General features: G+C 40.7%; 1 protein-coding gene and 1 long non-coding RNA gene across 2 annotated transcripts in view; one reads left to right on the top strand and one right to left on the bottom strand.

Annotated features, from left to right (window-relative positions):
* The window catches only part of LOC109480102 (sushi, von Willebrand factor type A, EGF and pentraxin domain-containing protein 1-like), a 47828-nt gene that overhangs the window by 5903 nt on the left and 14349 nt on the right, over window positions 1-27576 (bottom strand). The window contains exons 17-42 of the mRNA XM_019782258.1: window positions 26441-26545; window positions 25667-25838; window positions 24353-24520; window positions 23780-23941; window positions 22703-22864; window positions 22168-22338; window positions 21253-21365; window positions 20724-20938; window positions 19916-20100; window positions 18976-19139; window positions 18349-18493; window positions 17062-17233; window positions 15437-15588; window positions 12416-12547; window positions 11630-11749; window positions 10864-10986; window positions 10250-10399; window positions 9386-9508; window positions 8436-8726; window positions 7767-7937; window positions 6816-6980; window positions 5637-5753; window positions 4771-4890; window positions 3080-3202; window positions 1947-2137; window positions 853-928 (exon numbers count right to left, since the gene is read on the bottom strand). Of these exons, the coding sequence (XP_019637817.1) occupies window positions 853-928; window positions 1947-2137; window positions 3080-3202; window positions 4771-4890; window positions 5637-5753; window positions 6816-6980; window positions 7767-7937; window positions 8436-8726; window positions 9386-9508; window positions 10250-10399; window positions 10864-10986; window positions 11630-11749; window positions 12416-12547; window positions 15437-15588; window positions 17062-17233; window positions 18349-18493; window positions 18976-19139; window positions 19916-20100; window positions 20724-20938; window positions 21253-21365; window positions 22168-22338; window positions 22703-22864; window positions 23780-23941; window positions 24353-24520; window positions 25667-25838; window positions 26441-26545 (3988 nt within the window). The remainder of the gene's footprint in view (window positions 1-852; window positions 929-1946; window positions 2138-3079; window positions 3203-4770; window positions 4891-5636; window positions 5754-6815; window positions 6981-7766; window positions 7938-8435; window positions 8727-9385; window positions 9509-10249; window positions 10400-10863; window positions 10987-11629; window positions 11750-12415; window positions 12548-15436; window positions 15589-17061; window positions 17234-18348; window positions 18494-18975; window positions 19140-19915; window positions 20101-20723; window positions 20939-21252; window positions 21366-22167; window positions 22339-22702; window positions 22865-23779; window positions 23942-24352; window positions 24521-25666; window positions 25839-26440; window positions 26546-27576) is intronic.
* Window positions 13406-14685, top strand: LOC109480129. Its single transcript, XR_002140820.1, has 2 exons — window positions 13406-13743; window positions 14447-14685. It is a non-coding gene; the product is annotated as an uncharacterized LOC109480129 (long non-coding RNA).

The following is a 27576-nucleotide window of genomic DNA, read 5'->3' as shown; positions in this document are numbered from 1 at the left end:
TACATCTTCGCGAATTATACATTCATTTGCTCTTACATACACGAGCAAATACCGGTGGGGCCGTGTGGCGTAGCGGCAGAGTGCGCGACTCGGAACTAAGAGTCCCGGGTTCGAGTCCTGACATGCCACCGATCTTGTGCCCTTGGGAAAGGCACTTTACATGACTTTCCTCACTTAGCTCAGGTGTAAATGAGTATAGTCCTGTCATGTATTTGTCCCCTGTGTTGGTGGCGGCATTAATACAAGTTGAAAAAACTTGAATGTGTCGTCACCACGTCTGGTGATTACATGTTGGAATAAAAAAATATGTGTGAAGCCCTTCTGAGAATTTAGGGTATGACAGAAGCTTGTTAACCTTTATCATACATGTATATGGTTATATGTACCACAATAACTGCTGGTAGGACTGTTCCATTTCACACAAGTTGGGATCTCTCCTTGGTCCTGAAAATCTGGTGGTTGTTGTAGTATCTCTCCTTGGTGCTGAACTTGTTTTTTTTAACATGCATTACAAGACATGACGACGACACACTCAAGTTCTTTTCAACTTATTTTTATGTCGCCACCAACGCAGACAAACGCATGAACGGTCAAAAGACATACTCATTTTCGCCTGAGTGAAGTGAGGAAATTCGTGTCAAGTGCCTTTCCCGAGGGCACAAGATCGGTGACATGGCAGGATTCGAACCCGGGACCTCTTGGTTCGGAGTCGAATGCTTTGTCGTTACTCCACATGATCCCCACTGAACCCGTTTCTGTTTTCCCTGCCACTGCACCAAATACGTTCTATTTGACCACGAATCTCTATTTGGTTATCTTGTTCTGACAGAAGATACATAAAGTTTAACCTACCACTTGGACAACCGCCCTTCTTGAAGATACAGTAGCTACCACTGGGCCAGTTCCCGTACCCTTCCCAAGAAGACGTCTGGATGTGGAGAAAAGAGAACATTCATATGCATCATCGGAACATATCAATCAATCAGTCAATCAACTTTATTGCTCAACAACTGTAACTGGTACAATGTATGGCAAAGAGACAACAATGGTACATACACAAACTAATACTAAAATATAATTCTAACGAGCTAGTTCATAATGATACTAAAGCTAATCTATTGTGTTTTCTTAGGAAGAGTATTATTACATTCTGTAATTCAGGGGATATATCAGCTACATGTATTTACAATATGGTGTCGCTTTTGTAGTGATTCAAATATAAATTTTCCAACGTACACTGATATGTGAGGATCACTACTTCTGCTAAAATATTTACTTTCATTCAGACTGTAATAATATATTACAAAATGTCTGGGACAAAATACGATTTTTAGGAAATGAAAGGCCAATCAAAAGATATCGAAAGCAAAAAAAAAATGCTTGCTGCCGTGTGCTCACTTTTAAAACACGACGGCAAGCAAAGAACTCACAACACTTGATGATCCACATGATGCACGAATGCTAAAGGCCTTGTCATGTACATGTACTTGTAATGACTCTTTGAACATAGTTTTCAAGCAACACTTATTATTAAAGTCACAATATAGCTTCGTCTGGCCAACGACACGCTGTACAAAGTGTGTAATACGGAACCTCTCTCCGTAAAAGTTGAGAAACTCAGGTGGTCTCTGTTCGGACATATTCTCAGAATACCACAAGACACACCTGCACGAAAAGCTCTGAAATGTTCATTCCTTAGCTCTAAGAGATATAAAGCTCGCAGGGGGAGACATTGTATCAACCTACTCAGCTTACTGAAGGGTGATCTGAAGCGCAGAGGGCTAGGCCCTCCCACAACATAAAGGAAACTCAAGGAGCTTAGAGAGCTCGCGAGGCAGAAGGCACGGTGGAAAGAAATGAAGAAAGACTGAATGCGGCTACAGGACATTTCCACACGACTGTAGACGCAGAACACAGTGGTTGATGATAGCTTCTTCTTCACTTACTTTCATGCAGAATTTCTGATGCACGTTGTTCTTCCAGAAGTTGCCGTCAAAGTGCAGCCCCGGCGACCACCTGTTGTTGGAGTCGTCGTCCTCTGTGTCTTGGACACGGACGCCTGTTCTCCATGTCACGCCTGCGGGCTCCGGACAGCCTGTGTCTGTCTTAGGCAGACCATATGTACCCCTCGGCCACTCTGTGTGGAAAAGAAATCCAAGAGTTACTCCTCTTCTATCCAATGTTAATGTCATTTTCCCCGAAACGGGGTTAGATTTTCACGGCTGGATGCCCTTCCTAACGCTAACCCTAACCCTAGTAGGACCCAGGATCACTCTAAATGAGGGGGGTAATACGTGTAAAGTGCCTTTCCCAAGGGCACAACGTCTGGGTGCATATCCGGACATGTCTGGGTCCAACCCAGGGGATTGAACCTGGGCCTGCTTGCTTGACAGTCGGATGCCCTACCACTACACCACACAGACGCCACAGCTACTCGTCAAGCAGAGATTAAAAATGGAGATCCTTATGTTCTTCTGATTGACTTGCTAGTGGAATGACCGATGAATTTAAGGGGCCGGATGTCAGAAATCGTGACAATCAGAAAGTAACGGTCTCTCCCTTCAAACTTTGCTTGGTAAGAAGAGTTAGCCTGAGTATCATCTTCCGTAGTTACTACCGGCTCTCTAGCGTTATGGAGTCGGCGGTAACTACAAAGAATAGCAAGCAGGCTAAACAAGAGTGCGATCTAGAAGAAAACACTAGAAGGAATTATACAATTCCAATTCAAAGGAAATATACTGGGAGGTTTACACTTTCTAACTGCTTTCTGTCATTGAATATCGAATAACTTTATCCCTTCAATTTTAAAATTTATGACTTGATTGATATCTGACCATCAATAGATCCATACAGCTAGAGAGGAACTCGGCCCGTCATTTTATATTAACTTTAGAAATAAAATGTTATTTTCAATACATAGAACTTGTAGGTAATACTGTAGACGTGAGAGTAGATGCTAGCTAGATATGTAGTACTGAAGAGTTTGCCATGCATTGTATCCGTTACAATTGTTGTGCAATAAAGATTGACTTGACTTGACTTTACAAAGTTTATGACTAAATATATCAAAGATACATACCGCCGTAGCAGCTCGTCCCGTCGCTATCTATGGTGAAGTCCTCGTAGCATTCACATCGGTAACCTCCCTGTGTGTTCTGACAGATGTGGGCACAGTCATGATGTCCCCTGCATTCATCTACATCTGTAGAAGTGGATGAGGCGTCAAATTTTCGACCGACTCCGTCTGCCTTGTTCACGGAATGGACCCTTTCTACTGCAGCTTCCGGGACGTGACGTCGGAAACACGTGATTTTTTTATATTCCGAAACAGGTAATCACAAGACGTGGTGACGGCACACTGCATTCAAGTTTTTTCAACTTATATTAATGCCGCCACCAACACAGGGACAGTACAATACTCATTTACACCTGAGCGAAGTGAGGAAAGTCGTGCAAAGTGCCTTTCCCAATGGCACAAGATCGGTGGCATGTCAGGACTCGAACCCGGGGCCTTCGGTTCCGAGTCAAGAACGCTGCCGCTACGCCACACGACCCCACACGTGATTGAGCAAAGGGTCGTATGTGTTAGATAACCTGTGTCGCCCCCCCGTCTCTGTTCAGTGTTGGACGGTTGGCCCGAATGTACAACGCCTCCTCTACTCCTCTCGCGAAGAAATTCGGTGTGCATTCGGGCCATCCTTCCAACACTACACATAGACGGGGGGCGACACAGGTTATCTGACACGTACGATACTTTGCTGCAATCACGTGTTTCCGAAGTCACGCTCCGGAAGCTACAGTAGACGGACCATTCCATGAACAAGGCTGACGGAGTCGGTCGAAAATTTGGGTAAGTCCCAATTTACCTAGTGTTGGCTAGAACGTTTAGCCCTTTTGGTCATAATGAAGTATATTAACACAACTTTCATGCTTGGATGAGGCGTCAGTTAGCTTATCATCCAATAGATACAAAGGTATCGTTCATAAACATTTGTTATTTCTTTATCATGCTGCGTTGTCGAAATTATTTCTATGGTACATTTTATTATTTTATTTGAACAGACAGAAATGTTTAACCGTATCCATTATGTCAATACGCTATCTACGTTCATATTTCTGCAGTCATGGCTTTTAGAATAGACTACTATCATCGTTTGGTTTCAGTCATCCATTCTTTTGTCAAATAATACACTTAGGTTGAGTGGTATCGTGACAAACAGGTCGCTGAAATGATTAACATAATGTATACGGTTAAACATTTCTGTCTGTTGAAATGCATTCTGTCTTCTGTAAAGCGCTACATATATTGGCCTAAGTAGGTATATATGGAGTCGAGACATGACATAGCTAGGTTGAAAATGTTTGAAAAGCTGAACTTGATTTTTGATTTATTGAAATTGCAACAGTGCAATACATGTGGGACACAGGCAGCTGTTGCTGGTGTTGTGTCCCACACTTAGAAATAAATACAGGACAGACAAAACTCATTTTCACTTGACTTAAGTGAGGAAGGTCGTGTTAAGTGCCTTTTCGAAGGGCACAAGATCGGTGGCATGTCAGGACTTGAACCCGGGACCTCTTGGTTCCGAGTCGAGCACTCTGCCGCTACGCCACACGACCCCACCTTGTATATGGTTAAACATTTTTGCCTGTTCAAATGCATTCTGTTATTTGTAAAGTGCTACATATATTGGCCTAAGTAGGTAGATATGGAGTCGGGACATAACATAATTATTCAGATTGAATTTTTTTGTGAAAAGATGTCCTTACCAACACAGGTTTTCCCTCTGGGCTCATACCCATGAGCACACAGGCACGTGAAGCTTCCTGGTGCATTCTGGCACCCGTTTGGCCTCGGTCCACATGGTCCCTCATGACATTCATTGATATCTAGAAATGGGTTGGGGATCAACTTTTTACATCCAGTATTCAATATTCATTCATGTAACTGTATTCAATAATTGAATTGAACTGTGTACAGTTTTCTCAACGTGGGCATCCGGTACATGTAAAATTTATATCCATATTTGTAAATAAACTTACCCATCTAACTATAGAAGTAGTTAATTTTTGACGATGCCTAGGTTGGGAATAGCAGTAATATTATAACTCTCTAGAACTATTTTGAACCACATAAATCCTAACGTTCGTCCGTACCTTAGAATTGCCCCCAGTACATTTTACAGTCCTTTTGGATCTTGCATACATCACATAGAATTTGTTGTCCGATGTACATCAAGAAATGTTGTTTTTTGACGACCTCTCAGGGAGGAGCCTAATGGCACAGTATTGTGTGCAGTTTGCAAGAATGCCAGGAATAGTACAGGCATTTTGTCCACAGGAATGACCCATATCTATGCCCACCTTCCTGGAAACTCTAACTTGGGAAGACCTCTCTGCCCCGGATGGCCCTACTTTCTGTGACCCCGGGGCTTGTACACTATACACGCAGGGGAGGAGTGCACTGTATCATCTAGACTTAACAGGAACCAAGTCTTCCTCAAGATCATGAAATGATGGCAGTGCCATGCAAACAATAACCCTAACACTAACAGCAACCACCGTCGCCATGGCAATGTATATTTTCATTGTCAGTCTTGTTTCTATTTGCTGGTGTTTACAATAATGATGATTACCTTCATCACAGGTTTTACCCGTCCATCCTCTGGGACAGCTACAGTTAAAGGTTCCAAGGTTGACGTTGACACGGGTACATTTGCCTCTGGCGCATGGACTGGGCAAGCAAGGGTCCTCTGCAACACAGACACATTCATAACATTACATGAATCTCTAAAACTTAAGACTCATGTAATTGTTTGTTACCTCCATGAAAAATGGAAGTATTGTTTTTGGCCTGTCTGTGTGTGTGTCTGTCTGTCTGTCTGTCTGTCTGTGTGTGTGTTTGTGTTTTTTTTTCACATTTGTAGTCAGCATAACTTCACAACGTCTTTATGGATTGTGATGATATTTGGTATACTGGTACATGTAAGTCTTAGGAAGACGAAGGTCAAGGTCAATTATGGGCCACCTGGTGGATGACCTTGGTACTGCAGCAGAACCTCCGTTTTTTGTATATTTTGTCATTTGAATTCAGAAAACCATAACGACCTTATTTCCATAGTCAATGAGACAAATAAAAACATTTACAAAAAACTCATATATTTCATTGAGGTATGAGATCTCCGAATTCTTGTTTGTTTGTTTGTTTGTTTGTTTTATAGTGAATCACCGACTTTTATTTAGTAGTATTTGGATCATCGCACAACTGAGCACGTCCCTACTCTTTTTCAAAAGTTGTGGTGAGTTCTTTAACGTGTGCGGGGTGCGGCTGTCCCCAAAACACAGGGCGTCTTTTCGAGGGACATCCCTAACCAAAGCAAGGTACTCATTTTAACCAGAGCGACGTAAGGAAAGTTGCGTTAAGTGTCATTTTCAATGGCAAAAATTGCAACATCGTGGCATGTTAGTAGGTTTGAACATAGGACATGCAAAGCACCCATTGCGGAACACAATCCCACTGAACCGCGACGGGGTCGACATCGTCTACCAGAAACCTTTGACCCAGTGTTGACGTCACACTTCAAAGAAGCCACGTGACAAGCTTCACTGGGTCAGTCTACTGAGGAAGACCAGAGTGACTGGTCGAAAGCTCTAGGTGAGAGAATTTTTTTTGTGTTGAACCAAAAGTTTTAAAAAAAATGTAACTACCAACACAGATGAACTTTCATGATAACAATCCCACTCGTTGTACATTAACATTAATGTTAAAATTCCTTTAGATATCACCAGTAGTACCACTGACTGAAGAAACTCACTTTTACAGACGGGGTGTTCTCCGCTCCACACGCCATTTGACTGACAGGCCCTTACCCCGTCCCCTGCCACCATGAGGTAACCCTTGTTACAGTAGTACTTCACGGAATGGCCCGATCCTAGTCGAGCTCCGTTCTTCAGTTGTTTCGGCTTTCCACAATCGAGCACTGTAGAGAAATGCCAAAGAAAAATCTGTATTCATGAAAAGTGGATGTGTTAGGTGAAGTACGTTTATTTTTAAGGGATATGTACATCTAAGACAACACATCAAATATTGAAACATCTAATATACATGTTGTACTGTTTTTGTCGGTGTCCATGGCCGTCGCCATGTTGGGTATTGACGCCATATCTTGTATCCGGTTGAATTAAATTTATTTTTTATTTTATTCACATAGATTTTTGAGCGTTAGATAGGAAGCACTTGTTGTGCTTATAATCCGCTGCTCATAGAACATAATACAAAATGTAAACATAAAGATGACATAAAATATAACATAAACATATAATGAAAGTGGCTGGCGCACCAAAACCCATAGCATAACATTAATGAGATTGGTCAAATCTTCCAGAGTGATGAATATAATTGAACACAATATCAAAAATACGGCAGTTAGTACAGTATGGGAGGGAGGGGCTACCTGTAAGAACTAAAGTGCATAAAGTGGCGCCATTTGTGTTGAGTGGGTCGGAAGGGAGTATGTTTTCAAGGTGAAAGCAAGACATGGATAACAACATTTTGGTCCTTACAGTATTGTAAAATTTGCAGTGCAATAAGTAGTGATCTGGTGTCTCATTTGGATGCCCACATTTTCACTCAGGACTAGTGATACGATACGAAAGAATTCAATTTTCCATTCAAAAGGGTAATACTTGCAAGCCTGTTGCAGATACATCGCTATACTGTTGCAGTATGTTACTTGGATGTAGGGCAAAGTCGTCTATTTCCTCACCTATACACCTCGGGAGCGCTCCTCCCCAGTGGCCGGTCATGTCACACCGAAGCACGGGGTTCCCCAGTACGCGGTACCCGTCGTTACACACCACACGTCCTACTGTACTGTCTGATGAGGACACCTCAAACGTGCCGTGTTCAACCTCAGGAAGCCTGCTACAGGAGCGATCTGTAGAAGCATATAAGCTTTGTGTCCTCATTTGCATAATTTGCATTTAATTATGTACAAGTCTCTCTCCGCTACCTACACACCAAAAATGATGAAAATACGTTGATCCTATCTGGACTTATTGGCTTTTAAACATTTCGCCAGAAAGTGCCCTGCAGTTCCAGAACAAGCTGCTAGGGGGACAAAACCACACCACTTCCTGACAGGAAAAGCTATTTGTCACCAAAAAATCAAGACCATAGCATGTTCAGGACAAAAGATACAAGAACCGGAAGTTCTGCTGCAGTACCAAGGTCATCCACCAGGAGGCCCATATTTAACCTTGACCTTTGCCTTCCTACGACCTACCAACATACCAAATATCGTCACAATCCATAAAGGCGTTCTGAAGTTATGCTGACCACAAAGTTGCGGAAACACACACACACACATAGACAAACAGACAGACAGACACGCCAAAAACAATACATCCATTTTCATAGAGATAACTATACTCACCGCATTGATATGTGACCTCCAAATACTTCACCGTCCCTTGACAGGGATCTCCAAACAAGCTGTTTGACGCCTGGACAGAACAGGTGCTGTGTCCGTCGCATTTGGACTTCACAGTCGACAGGCTTGTGGAGCTTTCACAGTCCGTGGTATACACAGGTCCCGAGCAGAGCCCGTGCTGTTTGCGACCGTACAGTGCGGCCGTTATGTGGATCGTACCCGAGGAGCAATGCAGGGACACAGGGACCCCGCTGTGTTCACATGCTCGAACTGTCCTTGGCCCTCCTCCACCAGCTGTGCAATACAAGGAAAATTGCAGTATAATTATTCAGATCGCGCAACTGATCACAACTTTGAACTTTTTTCGTCACATTCGCATCGGTGGCAAATATTACGGTATCTAACATAGAAATATTAGGCTAGTTATAAAAAATACTTGAACTAGAATTCGGAGATCTAATACCTCCATGAATTCTTTAACTGTTTATTATTTCGGATTCGTCTCATTGATTATTGAAATAAGGTAATAATTACCATACTTTATTTTAATTCATTCAAATAACAATATTTTGCGTGATACAAAAACAGGACGTTCTGCTGCAGTACTAAAGTCAGTCACCAGGAGTCCCATATTTGACCCTGACCTTTGTTTTCCTATGATCTACCAAATTTTTAACATACCAAATATCATCACAATCCATAAAGGCGTTCTGAAGTTATGCTGATTACAAATGTGCAAAAAAACACAGACACACACAGACACACACATAAGTCATATCTTTTCAAAGTTTGAATTTCAATATGAAAACGCGACTTCGTCTTTACAGCTCGCCAAAAACTAACATGAAAATGCAATAAGACATAAGGATGAAGCAATTGAATGGATCTGACAAATATAACAATTGATATATTTTGGATGTACAGGCAAATAGACAGAAAAATTTTCACGTTACCTTGGCACATCTTGCCATCAGGAAGTAGACTATACCCAGGGTGACAGGCACACTGGAAGGACCCGAGTGTGTTGATGCAGAGGTGAGAACAATCTGCCGCACCAGTCTCACATTCGTCAATATCTAAAAAGAGATAAAACAAACATTTACCTCCAACGTTATGCACAAATGTGACAGGCTTAACAATATTTAGTATTGAATATATGCGTTACAATGTTGTGTTGGTTGAGTAGAGTAGAGTAGAGTAGAGTAGAGTAGAGTAGAGAAGAGTAGAGTAGAGTAGAGTAGAGTAGAGTAGAGTAGAGTAGAGTAGAGAAGAGTAGAGAAGAGTAGAGTAGAGTAGAGTAGAGTAGAGTAGAGTAGAGTAGAGTAGAGTAGAGTAGAGAGTAGAGAGTATAGAGTAGAGTAGAGTAGAGTAGAGTAGAGTAGAGTAGAGTAGAGTACAGAGTACAGAGTACAGAGTAGAGTAGAGTAGAGCAGAGCAGAGCAGAGCAGAGCAGAGCAGAGCAGAGCAGAGCAGAGCAGAGCAGAGTAGAGTAGAGTAGAGTAGAGTAGAGTAGAGATCTTCGGTCAGGTAGGAATACCTTTTTTATATTGTGTTTACATTGTATTGTATTTATAGTGTATTACTATACTGTGGGACTACCAAAGGAGTACCTGGCGAGTGCCATGTTGGATAAAGCGGACTGGAGGGAGAGAGTCTGGGACCGGGAACTCCCGACCTGATGATGATGACTATATTGTATTTTTCGTTTTCATGAAAAGTTGCATGCCTTAATGTTTTTATTACAGATATATTCTTATGTTGAATAGCAAACATATTTCAAGTAAAAATGTAAGCATATATAACAATGGTTATCTCACCTTGACAAGATCTGCCGTCTTCACTCAAGACGAGTCCTGTTGGACATGTACATTCATAGCCGCCCTCCAGGTTCACACAGGTGTGGGTACAGCCGCCATTTTCTAACTGCTGACCGTCTCTCAGCTCAATACCAGCGCATTCATTCACATCTTGGAACAGAAAGCAAACAGTTTGAGATATCGGCGAATTTGAATTTGTATCTGTATGGTAGGTATCTGTTTCAGTTTATTTGTTTTACCAGTAATTACAGCTCAGGCCATTTTGGCCTGCTTTTCAGGTAATCCTGGATACACATAAAAATGCAAACAAAAAATACACAGTTGTTTGGTACGTATCTGTTACAACTTTTTAGTTTCAACTTATCTTTTATGCCACCAACAACCAACATAGAGGATATAGCACAATACTCATTTTCACCCGAGTGAAGTGAGAAAATTCGTGTAAACTGCATTTGCCAAGGATATAAGATCGTTGGCATGGCAGGATTCAAACCCGGGACCTCTTGGTTCCGAGACGTACACTACCGTTACGCCACACGAACCCACATATCACAGGCTTTATAGACCCTAAATCTGTGAGATATAAAGTGACGAACCGAATGGTCCAAACGTACCTACACATGACTTCTGGTCAGCACCAAGGACATATCCAGGGTAACATGAGCACAGATGTGAGCCGGGGGTGTTGATGCAGTTGTGGTCACAGCCGCCATTTCTTGTAACACATTCATCTTCCTCTATATAAAACAAAACCCCAGCAAATATACCAGATAGTAAACTTTTGAATGCATTAAATAGAACACTTTACGCAATTTTCCATGACATAGGGATTTCCATGCTGGCATATGATGGAAATAAGAAGACTCTTGTTGGTATTTTAAAAAAATACCAACAAAAAAAATACCTCTGGTATTTCATTTGTCTGAAATGGTTCACCTGAATCAGTATAGAGATTGTGGGTCTATTGTTTGTTTGTTTGTTTGTTTGTTTACGAATCTCCCATTAGTGATAATATATACATCACTATTCTTCCTGGAGTCCTGTACATAAAATATAACTATTATTTATGTTTAACTGCTATCAAGGACATTAAACTACAGGAAAACTTATCTTATCAACATAGTAAATTACACATTAAGCATCAATTATTACATCAATTAATAATATTACATTATACAGTTATCAATCAATAATATTACATTATACAGTTAACAAAAAAAAACAATTATGTAATAGATGTCTATTTATTCAGTCTCCTTTGGGAAAGGGGCTGTTTTGGCCCCAAACAGTTTGTTTTTTATTGTTACACTGAAGAAGGCGCATATCCAGCTATTTAGCGAATTTTTGCCGGTAACTGTAAAGACATATTTTTCAACATACCTATACAGTAGATGTCATTAAACCGTTTAAACCCGGTGTAACAACTGCACTTGAATCCGGAGTCCGTGTCATGACACGTGTGGTCGCATGGGGCGTTGTTTGGGCCACACTTGTTGAGGTCTGATAGAAAGGTCAAGAGATAAACAATCGATAGATATTTTAGGTACATACAGAACTGATTATATCCGTAAATAATTTCATCAGGTTGGTAAACAAATGAATAGCAACGCTGAACGCTGAACAAGTTTTCTTTAAAAGATCTATAATCAGTTCTAAATAGCAAAGTTCTTTCATCACAGCCATTTATTTTTCACCAGCCGACGTTTCGATGACCATCTGTCATCTTCATCAGGGCAATTCTGGCTGGTTTACTGTGCACTGACACTAGATGTTACTTGGTGCATAGTACACTAAAGGTGTTACATAGTTCAGAGTACACTTAAGCTAGTTTTTACTATTTACTATGTAACACCTTTAGTGCACCATGCACCATGTAACATCTAGCGCCAGTGCACAGTAAACCAGTCAGAATCGCCCTGATGAAGATGACAGACGGTCATCGAAACGTCGGCTCGTGAAAAATAAATGGTTGTGATGAAAGAACTTTGCTATTCAAAACTGATTATAGATCTTATAAATAAAATTGTTCAGCGTTACGTGCATTGGAACAGATTTGGCCGTAAAAAAAGATTAAGTAGAAATCTTAAGTAAACACGACAAAATCTATAACGTTAATGATGTTGATTAAAGGTTTTGATTGCTTTAACGGAAGGTGGAATTGCCGACCTTTTTCACAGTTTATCCCAGTATATCCTCGTGTACAGAGACAGGTGAAGGTGTTGATGTGGTCAACACACGACCCTCCGTTCTGGCATGGATTAGATTCACACTCGTTCACGCCGACTAGAGACGGCTTTCCTGCAAAAATAATGAACTGACAGTTATATCGTTCTTTCGCCAAGTATAAAGATGTGAAGGGAACTCATGCAACATTGGCTGTGGATCCATTGGAAAGAGATGTTGTTTCTTCTTTTGGTAAGTTAAAAATTTTTTACGTTTGCCGCCATGCGGCGGCAAACGTAAACATACGAAAACAATGCTTCCATCAACCCTTCGTTGGGTGAACATTTTCGTTTGGGTGTTGCATTCAATGTTTATCTATTATGTTTGCACTTTTTATTGTGGGATGGACCTACCAGATCACATAAACGCAATTCTTATATGACAAAGTTATCAAAAATTAGACATGAATTGTCTAAAAAATAATTAATCTGTACTACTGTATGCCCAAAGTGATTCTCAGAAGATGATAAAAATTGACATAATGGCCTTGATGAATGAATCGCATAAATTATGTTAATGAAGATGACAAGTAAAACATTGGGTGTTGCATTCAATGTTTATCTATTATGTTTGCACTTTTTATTGTGGGATGGACCTACCAGATCACATAAACGCAATTCTTATATGACAAAGTTATCAAAAATTAGACTTGAATTGTCTAAAAAATAATTAATCTGTACTACTGTATGCCCAAAGTGATTCTCAGAAGATGATAAAAATTGACATAATGGCCTTGATGAATGAATCGCATAAATTATGTTAATGTAGATGACAAGTAAAACATTGGCGCTCGCGCAACGTCTGTAATTAGTGGACAAATATTCCAACAACGATGTTTTAATTGTGGTCCACTACATTGTTGCTAAGTTTCCACACTAAAGAAACTTTTAAAGTACCCTTTTGCCGAAATATACGCCCTTGGCTGTGAAGAGAGTATCCGGCCCACCGCCATATTTACTAACCGGAAGATGTACTATTTCACTACATCGCTAGATGTCGCTGTTCATGTTGCTCTTGGAAGCCCCCGGATGTACTAGAGGGCATGTATGGGGGTGATAGTGATTACGGATTACGCAAAATTTTCGCCACCGATTACGAATTAAGTAAAATTCTCAGAGCTATTAAAACTTTATGCATTAAGGCTAATATAATATTACGAATTTCATTGATTTGGAGGGCGACTGCCAACGGATTACGAAGACTAAAATGGTCCGATTACGCCTCAGGAAAAAGGGCATGCAGGCTTCTACAACGAGCATTCCAGCTCTCAGGTACGTACCGTGCCTCAGTATTTACGCCATATAAATTTTAAAATATCAGCAATGTTATGAGTATTAGGCATAGAGTTACAGGAAAATAGTATAGCTAAAAGTACCATGGGCAAGGGTGATCAATCTAATTGTGCTTTGACGCGCTGTTTAACAATATTTAGTAGTCAAACTGACTGCCCCCCTCCTCTTTGGATTTACAAATGCGTCTAACAATCTCTTTTCGGTATGATCAAATTATGCAAGGCTAAGTTTCTTGCTTTAATATTAAAATTAATTACCGGCAGATGCTTGCCAATCTTAAAGTTTGTTCTCTGGAGTGTTTCTACCGTATCGCCTTAATTTTTTGTATTGTTGCATAAATTATTATTTTCTTTCTTACAAATTTTCGCTGTCAGTGGGGGGGGGGCGGTACAGGCTTTTCATTCGTCGCCAGTATTTTGTTGAAAAAACTTTGAGCTTTCAAGCTATTCGGTTCACACGTAAATCTTTCCTGGTATCAAACCTATCTCAATTTCATCAAGAAATTTGAGTGTACTCAGAAACCTAAGAATTGTTCATCAATATGGCAACATATAGAAGCTCTCTCAGTAGTATATGGGCAATTTTGAAGAATTTGATGTGTTCTTTTAGCAACGAGAACTCAATATTTATGTGCACAGTTGCAAATTTTATGTTGAAACAAATTATTTGTCATCTCTTTCAGATGTGTCTTTGGCATTTGGATACCACAAAGCAATCAACCTATGCCACCATTCACTCAATACCAGCCTGTGCCACCGTGCACTCAATACCAGCCTGTGCCACCGTGCACTCAATACTAATGTGCCATTGTGCAGAACTTGCAGATTGTATACTGGATGAGTCCATGTCTCACGAGTGAATTTTTAAAACCAGAAACTGTATCTTGCCCTGAAACCAAATATTCAATAAACAATCTGAACACATACATTTAGAATCTGTGTATACTTGTGTCACATTTCTTACATATAAGCCATTAATTGCCTTTGCCCACAATGTGTGAAGCTATACTATCAGGAAAAAAAAGGTAACAACATTTTCAGTGAAACTAGCAGAGGTGGCATGTGATTTTCTTGTGCAAAAGTACAATGGCGGCAAACGACAGCTTTTGTAAAAGCACTTGTTTTAAAAGCTAGAAAAGTAACATTTGCAAAGCACATGCCTAATGTTTACCTTCGCATATAGTCTGCTATCTTAATCCTTACTCAAACACATTTTACATATATGGTGACAGAAGTCTAAATCCCTCCTACTATGAAATTGCAACATCATGTAACCCAACAGCAGTTACCATGGTGATAGACGGCAACAAATCAGGTCATTGGTCAGGTCAGAGGTCAGTGTTTGGAGAAGAAGAGGAAGAAACTGAGCAAAATCAATGTTTCCCTCGGTAAATATAAAAATTCTTACTCCGTGTATATTTGGTGATTTGGAAGATGAAACTTCAATGGTTGTTGAAAGAACAGCTAATTTTGGAGAAGAAGAGTGATTAGTATCTAGATATAGTCAAGTCAAGTCAAAGTTTATTGCACAACGATTGTCACGGGTACAATGCATGGCAAATAATAAGGTTACTAGTTGGTATGTGTCTAACATAATGCTAAATATATAGTCAACGGACATTGTATCTGACGGAGTATTATAAAGAACTACTATATAGATGAATGTTTCTTACCAGCACAGAAAGCTGACCCCTGTCTGACTTCCAGGCCTTCAGCAGCTGCTCTGAAATCCGGCCAGGCTCGGACGTTTCCGGAGTCATCCGTGCAGTGTCGGGCCATGACTGAGATCTGGTCCTCGGTAAGGACGTGGTCCCACACATTTAACCTGTAAGGATTTTAGGCACTGAACAAGACTATTTCTTGAGAGGGGTGAAGGAAGCCATATACATCAGGGCCCATCACCCTTCATTGAACCGCGACGGAGGCCGACATCTTCTACCAGATACCTTTGACGCAGTGCTGACGTCACACTTCAAAGAAGCCACGTGACAAGCTTCACTGGGTCAGGCTTCTGAGGAAGACCAGAGTGACTGGTCGAAAGCTCTAGGTGAGAGAATTTTTTGTGTTGGACCAAAAGTTTTAACTTTAAACATGTAACTACCAACACATATCATTTCATAGCATTTAACCTGTTATCAACATCATGATGATGGTTTCTGTCATGCCTGACAGCCAAGCTACCAGACTGGTGAAAACATAGTTTATCATACCTACAAGTATACCAGAACGAAAGAGTTTCTCACAGACACAGTCATGCAAAAAGAATTCTCATATGATCTTACGTTACATATATTTCCTCTCATATTGTATTATATTCAATTGCCCGTGACCTCTGACCTCCAAAACAGTATATTATTATCTTGACTGAATACTTTTATTATGCTTTGTACTTAAGTCTGTTGTAATTTTTTATTGATAATTGATTGATTTTAGCTTAATGTCGTACTTGTTAGCTTACTGTATTAATATGTTATATTGTGTATGTTTAAGTTTGTAATGTTTGGCACCCGAAATCAGCCATCAGCTGCCTGGGTGGCCAATGTATTGTCTTGTTACAATTGAATTTAAAAAAAAAAAGAATTCTCAGGCGAACCCTGATGTCATAACGTTTGGTAGTGGGTAAAAGGTGAGGTTCCGGTGATCTCTGTCAGACCATAGGGACAGTGGGCTGTTAGTCTGCTGTGTCTAGCCCATCTATCATCTCCTTCTACAACCATGAAAGTTCATCTGTGTTGGTAGTTACATGTTTAAAGTTAAAACTTTCGTTCCAACACAAAAACTTCTCTCACCTAGAGCTTTCGACCAGTCACTCTGGTCTTCCTCAGTAGACTGACCCAGTGAAGCTCGTCACGTGGCTTCTTTGAAGTGTGACATCACCCTACATTGAACCGCGACGGGGGTCGACATCGTCTACCAGATACCTTTGACCCAGTGTTGACGTCACACTTCAAAGAAGCCACGTGACAAGCTTCACTGGGTCAGTCTACTGAGGAAGACCAGAGTGACTGGTCGAAAGCTCTAGGTGAGAGATTTCTTTGTGTTGGAACAAAAGTTTGAACTTTAAACATCTCCTTCTACAGCCTTTTACCTCCCTAACGTCAGGAAGGTACCCATTTACATTTACATATATGTGGGGTGAAGAAAGACGTTTACAGTGTATTCCCATTTAGCAACATCTAGCCTGGAATACTCAGGAATCGAACCCATGAACTCTTGATCCTTTGTTCGCTATAGTTTAACCACTCGTCCATTCGACGCCATGGCGGATGGGACTGAGATAGAATAAAGTTTAGAGCACCTGCTGAGTTTCCCCTTGAATGACTCTGTACTGTCGAATCCACCAAGAATCTCATCCTGGTCCTGGCCCAGGACTATCGTCCCTCCGCCGGGAATGAGCCGCCCTCCGCCGGCCTCAGAACCGCCGGTGTTCCGCTCACCGTCCACGTAGAAAGCCCACTGTTGCTCGGAGCCTGAATTTGTAAAACACAGATTCATCATCACAATTAGTTACATCACTCCATTGGAAGGGTGCCTATATAGTAACAATCTGTGAAATTGTATTCCATTTAGTAAAACTATAGGCACTCCCAAAATTGGTATGTCTTTCTAACGACAGCAACATTCATGCACTCTATCTTCAAGCCCAAACCCATGATAATATATATCTGTTTCTTTAGAGCCGGTATAACCAACCGTCAGTGTAACACACGTTGAAACCCCACTGATTTACCGCTGAGCCTGTGCCGGTTGGGACATAAATAGCGAGAGCAATTTTTAAAAATTTTATCTACATAGAGTTGTGACCATTAGACACTGAAAGCACGTAATATGCTTATAAGGATCATTTTCTCATGAATATAAAAACATAGAAATGTACATACAAGGTTGCATGGAGTACTTGCCCAATCCTCAAAAACTAAATGTGAATAAAATAAATAAATGGAGTACTAGTAGTAATTTAACAATGCACTCAAAATATACCTAGCAGTTGCTGCATGCTTTGTTATTGTTACGCCTTGTTCATTCCAAGGAGGACATCTACCGAAAAGGGCATGGTAAGCATCACTGTACGGTCAGCATCACGCAGAAGGTACTACTAAATGTGTGTAGTAGTGTGCAGGTAGATGCTCAAATACACCTCTAAACCATCCTAAACAGCACAAAAATGTAATAGCACCACAAGTACCACTGGCCGCTACTTTGTTGTGACACAGGAATTGATTTACAACGATGATTTATTCATTATGATTAATCTTCTACATATATGTGAAAACTTAAAGTGATATAAGGTTTGTACGACGTAAGATTGTCATAGTTTGTACGATTGTAAGATTATAAATTTTCTAACCAAAGTGATTAATATGTAGATTCCCATATGATTGTAATTTGTATTTCCCTACTATTAATAATTCATATTGTAAACAACTTGATCAGAATTCAGCCATGAATGTCAAGGCTGCGAGATATGTTGTTGATATGTTGATACAAACAAATAAACTATGTGTATTTAAATACTGTATACCGTCAAATGCCTAAGGGGAGAGAACGATGTAAGAAAAAGTCACCGAAGTACAGTTCCACTTACCCCCAGCCCACGTGAAGGCGTAGTGGTGCCACGCCTCCTCCTCCACTGAAGCGGTGGTCGTGATCTTCTCTCCGTTGACCATAAACAGGAACTCGTTAAAGTTGTCCACTTCTATAACAAGAGCATTGTCCTGGACCACACCATCCTAGTGCAATATGACAATAATATTATTACAATGGGCATCAGAGGAATCTTAACCTAAGCTAGCCTCTGATCTGACCGTTTGCACACATTGCCTGTGCAATTATTTTATTTTATCGAAATTGCAACAGTGCAATACACGCGGAACAGAGGCAGCTGTTGCTGGTGTTGTGTCCCGCACATAGAAACGAATACTGGACAGACAATACTCATTTTCACTTGAGTCTAGTGGGGAAAGTGGCACAAGGGCACAAAATCGGTGGCATGTCAGGACTCGAACCCGGGACCTCTTGATTCCGAGTCGCGCACGCTGCGGTTGCGCCACACGACCCCACCTAATGTAATTATGTTGAAGATGAGATTTCCCATCGGAAAACGTTGTATCGGAAAAAAAGATACTTATGATAGTTTGCTTGAAAAGCTTCCGTCGTCTCAGACAACTTGTTACAAGAGTACTAAAATGGAATTGTATAAAGATTTACTCACATTTTCTGTTGCGTAAGAAAATATGTATTTTTGATCCTTTTTGTCCAGATCCATCTTCATCCAGAAGGCGACAGTGACAGCGGACAGATCTGGTTCTATTTTAGCAGAGGTGAACTCGGACAGTATCCCCTTGGGGAACTTCAGGTCAAAATCTGAAGAAAGCTCTAAGGAAGAGAGAAGAAACATCATTTTAGAAACCAATGCTACGTTCATGTCTTTCCCGTGTACGAAATAGGTAACATTTTCTTGTTTGTAAATTCCTCTTAGAATTGTTACTTGTTACATACTGTGGGATCTAGCATGCATGTTTATTGTCTTTTTAATGTAAGAAAGTCTACAAATCTGTATTGGTGGTATGTAACCAAAGGTCGATACAAAATAAGACAGATCACAAATGTAATTATCTTTGCTTTAACAAGTATGGTACATTTTGCTGCACTACTGTAGAAAGAGCAAATAAAACAAACTAGATATTGATCATTTGGAAGGTATCAATCAGTCAAATAATCAATACAGCCTATACCTGCCTGTTAAAATGCTTTTATCCTTTAATAATAACTAGAGTTCGGAGGGCTCATGCCTTCGACAGTGTGATATTGTTTTGGTGGGTGTTGTGTGTGTGTATAGTGTAGGTTTTTTGAAGATGATTATCGTAGTTATAGTGGTCAGAGAGTCCTTTTGTAAACGAAGCAACATACTATTTCCAAGCCTGTACCATGTCTTTCTACGAAACACAAAAGGTCAACTCCATTCACGTAAGCATTTTTGGCCTTGACAATGCCCATCACTAAGACAACCTGCCTGTCAAAAATCGAGAACCTCGGACCATGCCTTCAAAATTTATCGTGCATAATCTGCCAAACAGTGCCAAAACGATTTCATAGCCTTCTTATCGAAGGCAACAACGATTAGCTTTTGATTTTGAAGCAGAGATTCTTACCGTCTTTACAGTGTGTCCCTCCAAATCCAGGTGCGCAGTGACACTGATATGAGTTGATCTTGTCCTCACAGTGTGCCCGGTTCAGACAGGGGTTGGACGCGCACTCGTTCACATTCAGTTCACAGTTGTAGCCGACAAACCCAGGTTTGCACTGGCAGGTGTACCTTCCAACTTCATCCGTGCACCTGACAAAAAAAAAGGACAGCGTTCAAAGTAGTTTAGGAACTGTACATGGTATTGATATTGTATTGGTTGATGCTTAATATGCTAGCCACCATTCCTTTTAACCATTTTAACCAGACCTTCCCTAGGTCTGGTTAAAATTCAAATCATATCTTTCTATACAGCGTTTTCATACTTTTCCCATTATATTGTTTGATATATGTATTGACTAATTTAATGATTCGTTATATTTTCATCTTCTTGTAGCCAATCCTACTTATCTACTTTGGCTCAGCGTTTTGTTTCATTACTTAATATGCTGAACTTAATTATTTTGTTAAATTAATTCATTTTTTCGTTTTATTTGTTTACTATCTTTTTATTACTTCTTCATTGTTATTGTAGAAATTGCAAAATCATGAAGGGGAGGACTTTAAATAAGCCATTGCGGCTTTTCTTCCTGCCCTTGCACATTTATTTCTTTCGTATTATTTTTGTATAATTTTTCATTATGTATGTATGTGCTAAATGAAATAAATTAATAAATAAATAAAACATTCGAAAACCTATTTTCCTGTGCCTACCTTAAAAAACGTGCTTCAAATCAAGAAAGCTCTAAGAAAAAAAGATTTTGAAATGTGCTCACATTCCGCCATTCTGACAGGGTTCGGCCTCACAGTCGTTGATGTCGACCTCGCAGTATTTTCCGGTGTAGCCGTCCTGACACAGGCACTGGAAACTGTCCACCAGGTCCACACACACGGCGGTGTCGTTACACGGGCTGTCACTACAGTCGTCAATGTTGACTTCACAGAACGTACCGCTGTATCCATCCGCGCACAGGCACAGGAACCCGTTGTCCTGTCAAGGGGTTCATCACAACTTCTCAACATTCTAAAACCTTTAACTTTTAATCGCCATTGACTTTAATTAGATATATAACATTTGCATTTAATAGTCCAAAAAACCTCTTTCTTTGCCATTTCGCTAAGCATAATGACTTAATCCTGTTGAAATACTTCTTTGAACGTAAAAGTGCCACCCATTCTTTGTAATTAAACGCAGTTATCAAACACAATCATTTTGCAAAATATTTCAGATTATGTATCACCTGCGTGCTTTGTTCATAATAACATAAATATCTAATGGTGGTATAGAACTAATAATATACATACCTCATCAACACAAGTTGCTCCATTCAAACACGGCGCAGGCGCACACTCATCGATGTTGACGTCACACCGTTCACCGGCCCAACCGGAAGCACAAACACACTCATATCCGTTAACTGTCAAGAGACACATGTACACAAGATCAAAGTAGCATACTATCATGAATGTTCATCTGTGTTGGTAGTTACGTGTTTAAAGTTAAAACGTTTCATCCAATACAAAGAATTCTCTCACCTAGAGCTTTTGACCAGTCACTCTGGTCTTCCTCAGTAGACTGACCCAGTGAAGCTTGTCACGTGGCTTCTTTGAAGTGTGACGTCAACACTGGGTCCATCACCCTACATTGAACCGCGACGGGGGTCGACATCGTCTACCAGATACCTTTGACCCAATGTTGACGTCACACTTAAAGAAGCCACGTGACAAGCTTCACTGGGTCAGTCTACTGAGGAAGACCAGAGTGACTGGTCGAAAGCTCTAAGTGAGAGAATTTTTTGTGTTGGACCAAAAGTTTTAACTTTAAACATCAAAGTAACATGGTTAGATCATCGGCACCTTTATTTACAGATATATTTCACCACTACCACCACCACCATCAACAACAACAAACATTAACTCCACGCGGAAGCACAAACACACTCATATCCGTTAACTGTCAGGAGAAACGCAATATCAAAGTAACACGGTTAGATCATCGGGAAACACAAGAGTCAACAAAATAACATGGCGAATCACGAAGACCTTCATATAAAGATACTTTTCATCCACAACAACCAAAAACACATGTTAACTCCATCAAACTTTAACACCTAAAGATAATGCCAAACAAAGATGTGAAAAATGTAGAATCCCATTGATATGTTGGTAAGAAGCTTGTCTTAGCTATCAAGGACAAAATCGTTTCGAACATCCTGATACCTCTATCCAAGCAGGTAGCTAAGGAGTAACACGGCATTGCCGCGCACTCATCTACATTGACGTCACACATGTCGCCTTCAAACCCGGCTGGGCACTGGCAGTTGAACTCTGACCCCTGCATGCTGCACGATCCGCCATTTTGGCAGGGGAAGGACTGGCAGTAGTCAAGTTCTGAGGAAAAGGAGAATACAAAAATAATGTTTCAATCGTCTTGGTTTAAAGGATTCCATTTCTTTTTAGAGTAAGAATCAACCACTTGATTTCAGTTCCTCGTGACTACTATTTACACAATGTCACAAAAGATTAAAGCTTTCTGTTGATTATATCATTCATGGTCAAAAGTGAAGTTGGCATATAAACAGTACCAATAACCCAGTACGTTAACACAGAGAGCAAAATGGTTGGAGTTAAAGAGCATGATATAATAATACAAAGAGCAAAAATGGTTGGAGTTAAAGAGCATGATAATAGTGCAACAAAATGAAATGTACCAAATTCAGGTTTACCATCATTATATATGATAAGATGTACTCACCAACGCAGTCGCTGGACGCTTCCGACCCCACTGCGTCTGTCCCCGTGCCCAGAGGACAGGACAAACATTCGGTTTGACCATGTCCGGGCTGGAACGTGCCGACTGGACACAGGGCACACGGATCTGTACCGGTCCGGGAGAAACTGCCGGGCACACATGGCCCTGTAAAATGGACAGTGACGTTTACGGTAGTGAGATTAAATTAGATTAGATTGAACTATCATGAAAGTTCATCTGTGTTGGTAGTTACATGTTTAAAGTTAAAACTTTTGGTCCAACACAAAAATTCTCTCACCTAGAGCTTTCAACCAGTCACTCTGGTCTTCCTCAGTAGACTGACCCAGTCAGTCTACAGAGGAAGACCAGAGTGACTGGTAGAAAGCTCTAAGTGAGAGTATTTTTTTGTGTTGGACCAAAAGTTTTAACTTTAAACTAGATAAGATTGAATTAAATTACATTTTGATTTACAATTAGACGGTTACCTACTAAAGTATAAAGTTAGATTCAACATTCGCCCATCAGTACATCTACAGCCGTATAGTTCCCGTTTACATCTCCTATTCAGCCTGACAAATGGTTAAACTATGCGGCTCCATATGTCTTGCTGAGGGCTATATGTATGAGAGATGTCGGCTAGCCTCTGGAATTAATCCACACTTCTTTGTAGTACCAACTAGAGTATATATCAGGCCCAAGTAGCAGTAGGAGTGGACTATGTCCACATTGTCCTGTCCAAACATAAAACTTGAAACATCAAAGAACCTACATATTATAGAAGAAGTGGGTAAATTCGTCTTCTATTGCCTAAACAGAAGAAGTCAAACCCAGTATTAAAAACTAGTACCATGTATGCTGTAGAATATAGTATAATGCTAGACGTAGATATAGTCTCACATACCACTGTATTTTCTTTCTTATGTTGTTTGTATCTGCAATTAGCCTTTCGGGCAAGTATTTGCAATAAACTCTCTATATATCGTAATCCTGCCACTAATATTTTGTTCGTCCATTGACAAGGCAGTAGGCATGTTACTTCTACACGTTACACTGTTGGTGTGAAATGTGAAGCTAGCTGACCACTGCAGTCGTCCTTGTCCACTGTGCCCACTTCTCCCGTTGTTGTGCCCTCCTCACAGGCGATGCACTCAGTGGCTCCCTCTTGGTTCTGATACGTGCCCTTTGGACAGAACATGCAGGTCTCTAATCCCGTTTCTGAATATGCCCCCGGTGGACATTGACCTGTAGGAAGGTATAGCATTCAGGGTGATGTTATTCTGGACGGTGTTTTAGTAAGTCATGAAATGCTACTTCAACACATTACGCTTTGTACACCATTGCTAACATAATAATGTTAATTGTTGTTCGTCTGATACAATATTTCATTGACACCAAAAGCAGCACTGATATTGGATTCGTATTTCTTATGAACTATCAATATGTTTGTAGGGTCAATATGGTAATGCATATTATATCATTGAACTATTTGTTATTGAATAACTCAGTTGAGAAACGCCATGTGTTTTACAACAATAGCTGCAAATAAACCACAGAGACAGGCCGATGTCCTGAAATGCCCGTTGCCGATGATCATGAAGAACACAAACAAGTGAAACATTCTATCTCATTGGTGTGATGGAAAAACAGTCTTACCCCTGCAGTCTGTCGCGTTCTTGCTGTTGTTGCCTGCAGTGAAGAATCCCGGCTCACACTGGATACACTCGGTCTGTCCTTCTTCGTCCTGATAGGAGCCCAGCGGACAAACGTCGCACGTAGCCTCGCCACTGACATCAGTGTAGTAGGTTCCAACCGGGCAGTCAACTGTATGGAGAAGTACATTTTAATGTATGTGTTTGTAAAAAAAACTGCTCAAGCGCAGGCGAGGTTTGACTTAAAAAAAAAAAACAACCTCAAAGTCTACAGTTCGAAGTTGTCTAAAAAAAAGACGTGGTCTCTATAAAATCATGTTGATTGCTCAAGCATCGGTGGTTTGGGACTTCAAAAAATCTCATAGTCAACATGGTTGATTTGGTGGTGGGCCGAGTTGACCAGGGCGGCAGTGGGCCGAGTTGACCAAATTTGCGATGGGCCGAGTTGGTATTGGTCCGAGTCGTCCTGATTCCGCTGCATACACTTCATTTTGCGTTTTCAAAGACAAGAATTCGACCATAAGTGGTCAGGAGATAGTACGTAAAATATCTTACGTTTGTCATGAATGCTTCAAGCGATGTTCATCACCTTCTAAACTGTAGATCAACTATCTGAATCCTCTTCAAAGAGGCGTCAAGAGTTGGTCGAAGAAATAATCACCAACTCATACTTTTTAGAACATTGCAATATTGAGAGACATGGTTTGCCAGAGGATGCTTTGGGATGCTTTCGGTAAAGTTGCCAGGGCAACTTTGGGAATGGAGCACGTTTTAGAATTCCCAAATGTGCTAATCATTCCATAGTATTGGCATGGTATGTTTTGGAATGGAGCAAGTTTTGGAATGCAATACATCTCATTATTGTCTTACTACTAATTCACTCTTTCCTAGAAGTATCGCAGAGTGGAACTCGCTGTCACCAGGTACAGTAGGGGCATTGTCATTAGATAGCTTTAAACAGTGTCTAGAGTTGGATGTTCAAAGGTTAGGTGAAACAAGTTGAACGGTGTAATGTAGCCAGCTACCGCCGTTCCGCGTACCTGCGAAGCTGGTGTGTTATGCCGAAGGGCGGTTGTACCGGCTATACAGATACAGAAGTTGGTGTGTTACGCCGAAGGGTAGTTATACCGGCTATACAGATACAGAAGTTGGTGTGTTACGCCGAAGGGTGGTTATACCGGCTATACAGATACAGAAGTTGGTGTGTTACGCCGAAGGGTGGTTGTACCGGCTATATACAGATACAGAAGTTGGTGTGTTACGCCGAAGGGTGGTTATACCGGCTATACAGATACAAATACAGATACTACTATCCTACCACAAAAGTCTTCCTTCAGAATCTGTCCTCTGTCACAGCTCAGAACCGCGTCCGTGTCCAGGTCTATTATCCCCACGTCTTCTCCTGTCGGACCGCTCACTCGGGCAACTGACACCAGCTGACTTCTCCGCCCTTCACCTGCTGTCACGGCCATGTCACTCAGCTGTCCTGTCTGGGAACAAACTCGTACATGTCAATCAAATACAACATTTTTAAAGTTAGAACTTTTTTTTTATTCCAACATGTAATCAGACGTGGTGACGGCACACTCAAGTTTTATCAACATATATCAATGCCGCCACCAACACAGGGACAAATACATGACAGGATAATACTAATTTTCACCTGAGCGAAGTGAGGAAAGTCGTGTCAAGTGCCTTTCGCAAGGGCAAAAGATCGGTGGCATGTCAGGACTCGAACACGGGACCTCTAGGTTCCGAGTCGCGCACTCTGCTGCTACACCACACGACCCCAAAACTTTTGATCTACTACAAAAAGTTCTCTCAGCTAGAGCTTTCGACCAGTCGCTCTGGTCTTCCTCGGTAAACTGACCCAGTGGGGCTTGTCACGTGGCGTCTTTGAAGTGTGACGTCAACAAAGGTATCTGGTAGACGATGTCGGCCCCCGTCCCGGTTAAGTGTTGAGGGAGAACTTTTTGTACAAGCCCTGAAGGCTTTCTGCCCCCTCTTGCACATTAATTTGTTGTATATAATTTGTCTACCATTTCAAATTATTTTTAATTACTGTGCAAATGAAATAAATATAAAAACCTACCCGCACATCTTGCTTTGCCTTCTCCACAACTCCGTTCAGGATCTCTTTAAGTTCCCCTATTTTCTTCTTGACCTCTTTTGTTCCTCCCTGTATAGACTTTGAGTTCTGTAAACATGAAATACAACATGGCAAAACAAATCACTGCTATATGTGATCATCACATCTACTTGACTCTGTTAAAGCACGTACGAACAGATACTAAAAACGTCCTATCCCCTATATGACAATCCTCCTGAACGAGCAGGACACATAAGTCAACACTGTGAACTTTATTATATGACCCCCTCTTATTTATAGTTACTTAGTATAAATAGAAATATTTTTAAAGATTTTAATAATTTGATATAGCACGCGAATGTCCACCTTTTAATTAACCAACGCATTGTACTAGTTTTATTATACATTGTACACTTCGACTGTACATAAATTGTAGTTGTAATTACCTTCGCCAAGAATTGGAGAAGGTTATGTTTTCATGGCCGTGTGTGTGTGTGTGTGTGTGTGTCTGTCTGTCTGTCAACAGCATAACTCAAGAAAACTTAGATGGATTATCTTGATATTTGGTAGGTGGGTAGGTCTTGATGAGAGCTCGAACTGATTAGATTTTGGGCCCCCTGGCGGCTTCTTATGGTACTGCAGCTGAACTTCCGGTTTTGATATCTCATGATCTAGACATGCTAGGGTGACGAAATTTAAATGGTAGGTAGCTCTTGTGCTGGGGAAGAAGTGACGTCAGTTTGCTCTGGAACTGCAGGGCTATCTGTTTTAAAATATCAAAAAGAGCATAACTCAAGAACCGGTTGACGGATCGTCTTGATTTTTGGTATGTAGGTAGCTTTCATGATGCTTGATATAATTATATGACAATTATGCAAATATGGATGTGATTTGCATAATTTATGGGGAGATTCTATAAACCAGCTGCATTCCATGATAAGACTATTGAAGCTTGTGAGATTGGTAATTGAGAAGGAGAGAAACACAGGCAGATATTGATTATGTATATGAGGACATAATTTGCATAATTAATGAGAAAATGTTATAATTCTGTAATGATGACTGCCTGGAATTTTTATACATGTGGTATGTGAAAGTTCAGTGAAGGTAAACATCATTAAACATAATATATTCAAATC

This window comes from Branchiostoma belcheri, unplaced genomic scaffold (assembly GCF_001625305.1).
Source record: "Branchiostoma belcheri isolate BF01 breed outbred unplaced genomic scaffold, Haploidv18h27 scaffold5, whole genome shotgun sequence".
In the NCBI taxonomy this organism is placed as follows: domain Eukaryota; kingdom Metazoa; phylum Chordata; class Leptocardii; order Amphioxiformes; family Branchiostomatidae; genus Branchiostoma; species Branchiostoma belcheri.
This window is presented reverse-complemented; position numbering and strand designations above follow the sequence as displayed.